The sequence below is a fragment of the Brachionichthys hirsutus genome, chromosome 15, assembly GCF_040956055.1.
Source record: "Brachionichthys hirsutus isolate HB-005 chromosome 15, CSIRO-AGI_Bhir_v1, whole genome shotgun sequence".
NCBI classification, from domain to species: Eukaryota; Metazoa; Chordata; class Actinopteri; order Lophiiformes; family Brachionichthyidae; genus Brachionichthys; species Brachionichthys hirsutus.
In genome coordinates, this window is record NC_090911.1 from 12,449,758 (window position 1) to 12,458,280 (window position 8,523).

At 41.7% G+C, this 8,523-nt stretch overlaps 1 protein-coding gene across 1 annotated transcript; it reads right to left on the reverse strand.

Moving 5' to 3' along the window:
* Positions 1-506: 506 nt before the first annotated feature.
* On the reverse strand, positions 507-7,679 carry LOC137904996 (sodium- and chloride-dependent GABA transporter 3-like). The gene is made up of 14 exons (XM_068749220.1): positions 7,523-7,679; positions 7,269-7,403; positions 7,011-7,148; positions 6,523-6,610; positions 5,766-5,898; positions 5,010-5,144; positions 4,265-4,368; positions 4,052-4,176; positions 3,843-3,955; positions 3,498-3,635; positions 3,287-3,389; positions 1,923-2,023; positions 1,135-1,302; positions 507-614 (listed from the first exon to the last, which is right to left on the reverse strand). Exons 1-14 carry the CDS (start codon positions 7,677-7,679, stop codon positions 507-509), a joined length of 1,746 nt encoding a protein of 581 aa, XP_068605321.1.
* Positions 7,680-8,523: the final 844 nt, after the last annotated feature.

Genomic DNA, 8,523 nt, shown 5'->3' on the forward strand with positions numbered 1-8,523 from the left:
TCCTTCATATATTTGCCCATGCCTGAGGAAGGGGATATAGCAGTAGGTGTCTTTCCCAAGTACCCTCACTAGATGCCTGTCGCACCGACCAGGATTCAGGGTAATCCCTGAATCAGATTTGTTCAGATCTGTTCAGATTTAAGGTTGGTTCAAACCCGCGGTTTGTATGAGATGAGACACAACAGAAGTCATGACAACCCGACCATGAGGATGGAGACGTTTATATAACGGTTTATATAAACCCATGCTTCAGTGACGACGTTCAGCCTCATCATCCTCAGCCATACTCCGTCAACCTCAATCCACAAAACACACGTGGTTTAATACAGATTTGAAGAAAACCTTTATTAATCATCGGACATTGCAAATCTTGATCAGAGAGGTTATATGTCAGAAGTCATTGAGTCAAACATCTAAGTCTAGAACAATGCAGAGAAACAACCAGCGCTCATAGATTGATTGAACGGTACCAACGTTGGTTTCTTGATTTGACTCTACGTGTCTCACTAAGTTGTCGCTGCAGATGCCGTCAGTTCAACAGTCGTGTCCTCCTCTCCCATTTCTCTGATCTTCAAGGCTGGATCATCAGCAGGACGACAAAGAACGGACAAACGCTGGAACAAACCAGATAAGTTTTCAACACTACCACAATCATTATCAATCAATCAAGCATTAATACAGATAGAATATTAATAATATTAAATATACATAAAATAATAAAAACACTGGGGCGCCACCCTGGATTTAATGAGCAATATCCAAACCATAAATAAATATTAAAGCACAGCAAAGTTTATTAATTATAGTAACCCTGGTTAAAATCAATCATGCAAATGCATATTAATCATTACAAATGGCAATGTTTACCAATGTTATTTCAGTAAATATACATCTTAGTAATACTCGGGAGGTCCCGCCACCGTTTCTGAGAGAGCTGTTTGAGACTGTCCTGCAGCATCTGTTCACTATTTTGAACAAAGACTGCCACATATATTTCATATTAGTGTCAGGGAACTGCGTTAACTTGTGGAAAAAGGGTATAATATTTGTCCGGAAACAATTCTTTCCGCATTTTCTCAAAAACAAGACAATTCTGTTATAACATGTATTTTTTTTTTTTGCATGAATCCTGACCTGCCTGAAGGTTCCTGGTGTCAAACGCATCAGTCCAGCTGCCCATAGCGGTACCATGGCAACGGAGGAGAAGGTCATGGTCCATCCCAGTCCGTACGCCCAGTCAGGGTAGACGTAGTCACTGATCATGAGGTGTTTGTAATCAATCAGGTACGCGATGAAGGAACTCTGTGAAGAAGATATTTGGGGTTTGAAAAAAATACTTTTGGCATGAAGATTGATGCATTCTTTGTGGCAAATAGCACTAAAGATAAAAGGCATAGTCACGAATATGTCCTCCTGACAATAACAAAGATGCAGCACAAGAAGGCAATGTTCTTCACGGTGTTCCATTAGGTTCTGCGCTTGGGGCAATTTATTCACACTTTACAAGCACATTTTCTACAAGAAGTATCATTAAAAACACTTTGTGTACTTTTAATGTTATGCGGATGACACCCAATTATGTTGTGTTGAGTTGTGGAGTAGTTGTTTGGTCTCCCCAATGTACAGGTTGCTACATTTGGGTTTTCTGTTGAGGTGTCCATCCATTTCACTGCGTACAGCACAGTCCAAGAAAGGGCAGCGCCCTGCCTTTCTTGGACTGTGCTGACCAACTCACCCACACCGACCAGTATCTTCTTTTTGATTCTCACCACCCACTGCGGCATGCTAGCGGTCATCAGAACCCTGAAGCACCGGGCCCAAACATCCCCACCAGAGTGGAAGGAAAGGCCAAAGACCAGAAACACATCCAGAACGCTCTAAATACATGTGGCTAGCCAAACTGGGCATTTGTCAAGACTCACCAGTGACAAAAGAGGAATGACATATTTCCAGCACAGTCTGAAGAAAACAGGGGGTCCATGTCCAGTCATGTCCTCAATGATGTTAGAAACTCTTTCAGCACCTGAGGGTGGATATCGAAAAATACTGTTGTCTGGGATGGCTGTATGGGTGGATCAATTGATTAATCAGAGAATGTATTGATAGAACACCAAAATATGTATTAATTTAAATTGCAGGGCTTTAAAAGTATGTTCTATTGTTGGTAGCAGTACCACAGATACAATGTTAACATTGTAACGTTAAAACGTAATGTTGACGCTAGCAATGGAGGTGTACAGGGAAGGTCAGAAGGAGCTGCGTTGTGTCTTTGTAGATCTAGATTCTAGAGAAATCCTCTGACAGGGTGTCCAGAGAGGAACTGTGGTACTGCATGAGGTACTGTGGTACTGCATGAGGAATTCTAGAGTGGCAGAGAAGTATGTCAGAGTAGTTCAGGACATTTATGACAGTTGTATGACAGCAGTGAAGTGTGCAGTAGGAGTAACAGGGGGGTTTAGTGTCGAGGTGGGAGTGCACCAGGGATCAGATCTGAGCCCCTTTTTGTTTGACATAATTATGGATAGACTAACAGATGAGGTGAGACAGGAAGCTCCTTGGAAGATGATGTTTGCAGATCACGAGATCTGGAGTGAGAGCAGGGTACAGGAGACTTTAGAGAAGTGCAGGTCTACTCTAGAAAAGAGAGGAATAAAGGTGAGCAAGAGTAAAACAGAGTACATGTGTGTACATGAGAAGGTCCCAGGGGGAACAGTGAGGTTACAAGGAATAGACGGTAGAGACGGTAAAGAAGGGAGAGGACTTCAGGTACCTCGGGTCAACAGAGCAGAGTGATGGAGAGGATGTGGAAAGGTAGTGAAGAATCGTGTGCAGGCAGGCTGGAACGGGGGGAGGAAAGCATCAGGTGTGCTCTGTGATAGGACAAAGGGACAGGTCTACAAGACAGTGGTGAGGACAGCCATGATGGACGGCTTAGAGACAGTGGTGAGGACAGCCATGATGGACGGCTTAGAGACAGTGGCTCTGAGGAAAAGACAGGAGGCGGAGCTAGAAGTGGTGGAGATGAAGATGCTGAGGTTCTCCTTGGGAGGGACCAGGTTGGACAGGATTAGAAATGAGACAATAAGAGGGACAGTGAAGGTTAGGCGTTTTGGAGGGGACTCCTCCCGGGAACAGCCGAAAGAAAAAGAAGAAGAAACTTGGTATCCTAGCGGGTAAAAGTCATACAAAAGGAAAGGAAATACTGAAATACAGTACTTATTGATTCTAAGTAATACCAGTATGATAGTGCAGCACATTCAATAATACTGTAACTAATCACACCCACCAAATATCCAGCCCAAAGCCAAGCATTCACTCAGAATCATGACATTTGTACAGACTCTGGTCGCTCCGTAGAAGTCAATGAGTTGGTAGATGTAAATTCCTCCCTGAAGAAGAAAGATTTGAATAAGATGTAACTAAAAAGCGCTATTGAGAATGCATTTATTCATTTCAATGTTTCACAAAGAACATTTTATGAAAGTATCTTTATTCACCTCAGTAACCAAGGGAAGTTGTAGAAGAAAGATGGAGATGCAGCTGACGAGGACAAAGATCTCGCGCTTCACCGGTGCACGGAGGAACGTCGGAAACACGTCGCTCACTGAGGTGAAGATGCTCTCCACTGCGACAAACTGGGAATAGAATAAAATTAACAAATGTTTATTTCTCCACGTCCATCATTTATGATTGTGTAGCCAGCACATCACAGGGCCACACATAAACAGGCGCCAATCACACACACATTCACATCTATGGACAAATTGGAGTGATCAGTTCACCTAAGTTTCTGAGTTACCCACTGTGCCGACCCCCCATTTGTGAATGTGAGAAGTTTTTACATGAGTATCAACAGCCAGTAGAACCAGCATCAGGAAGAAGCAGACGGTCCAGAACTGTGGTAACGGCATCAGAGCCGCAGCCTGAGGGTAAGCGATGAAGGCCAAGCCCGGACCTGTAGAGGAAACGAGGACAGGCCTGATTCTGTTATACCGTAGAACTACTTACGTTCCTATCATTGCATTTGATGAAATCTTTGAATTCACTTTACCTGACTCAGTCACAGTATCGACAGTCACACCCTGTTCCCGAGCCATGAATCCCAGAACAGAGAAGACGACAAATCCAGCGACAAAACTGGTTCCACTGTTCAGCAGGCAGATCCAGAGACAGTCCCTGGAGGTCACAGATTTAAGCAACTTATTCTATAACATATGATCAAATTCTTCAATAGCCAATATCAAATTTCCTGTCTTATATTTACTTGTAGCAGTTGTTGTTGTAGTCGTTGTAGCTGCCCAGGACATTTAGCATTCCTCCTGCAAGACTGTAGGAGAAATGTATTTGGGATCCTGCCTCTATCCAGACCTGTGAAATATTCAAATGCGTGTTAAATACTGAAATATCAGTCTGACTTTAACTTGCAGTACAAAATTCTTGAACTCTTCAAAAAAGCTTGAATAAGATGGTGGAGGATTTTATGCAAGAGCTCCGAACCCAACACAAATAATCAAACCAAGGCCTCAATATGCTGAATAACATGAAATGCAAGTTAACCATGTTTTATCTGCACATATCGTTCACTTGTAGACTTTTGACATTTATACATTTAAATTATGTTCCTCGTCAGCAACGGTCAAGAAATGCAAAAACATTGAAACAAATCTTCTTCTGCTCTTTGTAGAGGACGGTCTTGCTTCTATCTGCTCCTGCGCCCGTCTGCCTGCCTGCAGAGATCTCGGTCTCGGTCTCGGTCTCGGTCTCGTCTCGTCTGTCTCCTGACTTTCTTGGACACGCTGCCTGCTGCGCTCATGTCAACTAAAATCATGGACTTGATTAGTTGGTCTCTTAGTGAGATTGATCATATTTTTTCATCATCTTCCCTTCCCCCTCTGAGAGATTGCTGCGGCCCGATGCTCACTCATCGAACATAATTTTGTTGTCGTACCATACATGTACTGTCAATGACAATAAAGTCTATTCTATTCTATTTCAAGTAAACGACCCACCTGGAGGTCAGCCAGGCGGTTTATGTCCGGGTACAGGTAGTAGTAGATCCCTTCTGAAGCTCCAGGTAGAGTCACGCCTCTGATGAGGAGGATGAGGAGCATCACGTAGGGGAACGTGGCTGTGAAATATGCTGCCTAAAATGAAGAGTACTTTATTGAAAACACAGTAAAAACAAAAAATATGCGATCCACGAAATAATAATCTATGTTTATATAAAGTATGGAAAAGCAAGGAAAAAGGATGGGATGTGTGAAGAAATATTTTGTCCAGAAAATGTCCTGTCCCTTTTTGAAACATAAAATTCACACTTTCTAAAGGTATAGTGATACAAGAAAAGTGCTTTGAGGCATTTTGAGCATTGCATGCGAACAGCTGAATATTTACCACCAGCACGAGGGCCTGGCGGTAAATAAAACAAGCTTCATTGGAGAAAGTTGAACAAACTTGAACTTGATGGTTCAATGTCGTGTGAAGTTTAATCGCAAATGCAAATTACCAGGGAGGGTAAAAGCATCTTTGTCTTGTTCCAGCAGCATCTATTCCATGAGTCAGTGTTTCCTCTACAAATACTGCTCTTGTGCCAATTTCCATGAGCGTTATGGTCTTTATAGTCTGCATTTATACGCATTTATAGTCATTGAGAATTTGTTCAACAATGCAGCTCATACAGACTGAAATGTCTAGAACTTGAAATGGAAAGCAATTCTGTAATATGCACTACAAATAAATATAGATTCTAAGTCTTTGCACAGGACCTTTCCCGAGGACTTGACTCCTTTCCAGATGCTGAAGTAGCAGAACACCCAGCAGGCCAGGAGACACAAGGCCAGCTCCCACCGGACGCCGCCCAGCTCCTCGATGCCTCCGGACATGCCCAGCATCCTCCGTCTGACCAGAGGCAGGTTCAACAGGTAAAGAAGAAGTTTTATTTTAGCACATATCAATAATTTTCAATAATATAACAATGCTGTTGAGGATTTTCACGATGTGAATGGACATTTCTTTTTACATTTTGCAGTGTTTTTGACACATTTAGAATAAATCATAAATTATATTACATATTTAAACAGTTTGCTTTCAGGAATGTCATTAAATTTATCTTTGAATCAACTACAGGGGCTCGGCGATTTACGACCACAATTGGTTCCAAGACTTTTGTCGTCAGCTGACTGAGCCATAAGCCGGCCGTATTCAATTACCGTAAATATATTATGCTGCATGATGTTTCTGTAAATGAAGACTATTTCCTCTTGGCAGACATCGTGGGTGAGCCTCAGAAACTGTCATACACTCGTTTTGTCCACTCGCTTTCCAGTATGTGGTAAAAACACCTTGTGAACAGCAGACGAGCGGGTACGTAAAGTCGAGATGTAAGCCGTATGGGTCGTAAGTCGATGGCCACCCGTATGAGAAAAGAACCAGACCAAGTGAAGTCCAGAAATGTCTCCTGAAGTAACATGAAACTCTTGAAGTCCATCATGGGTGATGAGAAGAAACAGAAGTTGGACTCACTCCCAGAACTCGGCGGCTGCAGAAGTCCCTTTGGTCTGATTTGAAGTCACGTTAGATGAATTAAACGTCTGAAGATCAAGGCAGTCGGCTGGTTTGAGGAACAAACAGGTTTCAGAGAGTATTAGTTGCATTTCAGGTGCTATAATGTAGGGTGATCACATCAATCATTTTAAACTATTTATATTTTAGAATTACGTAGACTTAACTATTTCTGTTTTATATTTATAGAACTGAGAATCCACTAGTATAGTTCAGACGTCTGAGAGAACTACAGGGGACAAATTGATGAACACGCCTTTTCATTTCAAACACATCTGAAGGCAGCTCATATGGTAAGCTCTCAAACCAAAACTCCTCAAAGTCCACATTTAAAAAGAAAAATCACCAATGTGTTTTTGTCAACGGCTAATACAACTGATTATGGAGGTAAACTCCTTTACCTTTTTTCAAAGATCAACCAAATTAAAGTATTCTCTTAAGAGCCTTACCTGTGTTCCAGGTGTTGTTGCAGGTGACCCAGGGGAGCTGGGATCTGAATGAGAACACCAGGTAGAAGAGAGCCCAGGCTTCGATTAAGATGTAGGTGTTCCCATAGAATAAAATTAGCATTTGTCCAACTCCAATTCCTGTAATAGAACATAAATCATGATTAGAATGATTTGCAGAATTTGTGTTTTGGACTCGTATAATTATTTGGCTTTTATACTAATTTTCTGCCCATTTTTATTTAACTTTGCTCTACTCACCTTTTCCCAGCGGACACAACTTTCTCCAGCAGGTGATGAATCCTTCCTGGGTGTACTGACCCACTGAGATCTCCAGTAGGAACAGAGGAAGCCCAATAAATACAGCAAACAGGCCATATGGAACCAGAAAGGCACCTACGAGTTGTTAAAAGTAGTACAGACATGTACAACCATTGAGGTTAGAAGAAGAGTAAAACTCTTGAGTTTTATTATTTTCAGTGCATTGTACCAAAACCGACTTTACAAATGTTTACCTCCACCATTCTTGTAACACAGGTAAGGAAATCTCCACACGTTCCCCAAGCCGACGACATTCCCTGCAACAACCAGAAGATATTCTCTTTTACTGGCCCACTGTCCTCGGTCTACATCTCTCCTCTGTGCTTCAGTATTCATTCTTCGTCTGTTCATCTCAGCTTCCAGGATGTTCACTGTTTCTGTTATAAATACAGAATATTGCAAACTGGCGATGGCTTGTTGTGCTGTCTTTTCCGAATGTGGCAATATTTTGCCCCGGACTTTTAATATAAAACCAGTTCCATTCCCTCTCTAGCAGTGGCCAGGGTTTTTAGAAATGAGTCACCAATTCTTACAATGTTTGAAGGTGATCAGGACAAAGGGTTATCTCAAGACACTATCCATGTGGAGCAGGAAAGACCTGCTCTTTTTGAACTTTTCCCCAGCCATCTGCCTTGGTTGGTTAGTTAGAGAGAGCGTGAGAGTAAGAGAGAGAATGAATTGGATCCTGATAACAGATAACCCCCTGGTTCTTGACAGTGGTGCTGGTGGACAAGGTGACCCCATTTAGGTCAACTAAATCACTATAACAAACATTTCTTAAATGTTTTGGGCCATGAACCATTACTTCAGTTTTATTTAAACTTAGTAGCAGAAGGTTCTTGATCATCTAGGATTCAATGTTCTTAATGTATGTTTTCTAAGTGGTTGTATTCTCTGGCTGAACTGACGGGTTTAGCTGTGTGTCATCTGCATAGCAATGCAAATTCTTTCAACAACATTTCTCCACTCAACAAAATCAGAAATACGAAATTGACAGTATACGCACAGTGCATTAATAGAAATAGAAAACAATAATATACGTATATATATATATTTTAAAGCAATCGAAATGATCATTACACATGTACAAGTACAGTACTAGGTAATGAAATGCAGTTTAGCATCTAACCAGGAGTGCAGAACAGAAATGTACAAATGTTTTACAGTTGTTGAGTACACAGTTTTGGTGCTATGA

What these genes read in the sequence shown, in the direction of transcription:
- LOC137904996 (XM_068749220.1), bottom strand. Translation starts at nt 7,679, where the DNA reads ATGAACAGACGAAGAATGAATACTGAAGCACAGAGGAGAGATGTAGAC. An exon ending in CAACAACACCTGGAACACAG is followed by an intron (nt 6,611 to 7,010) that starts GTAAGGCTCTTA and finishes TCCTCAAACCAG; the next exon opens with CCGACTGCCTTGATCTTCAG. An exon ending in GCAGCCGCCGAGTTCTGGGA is followed by an intron (nt 5,899 to 6,522) that starts GTGAGTCCAACT and finishes GCCTCTGGTCAG; the next exon opens with ACGGAGGATGCTGGGCATGT.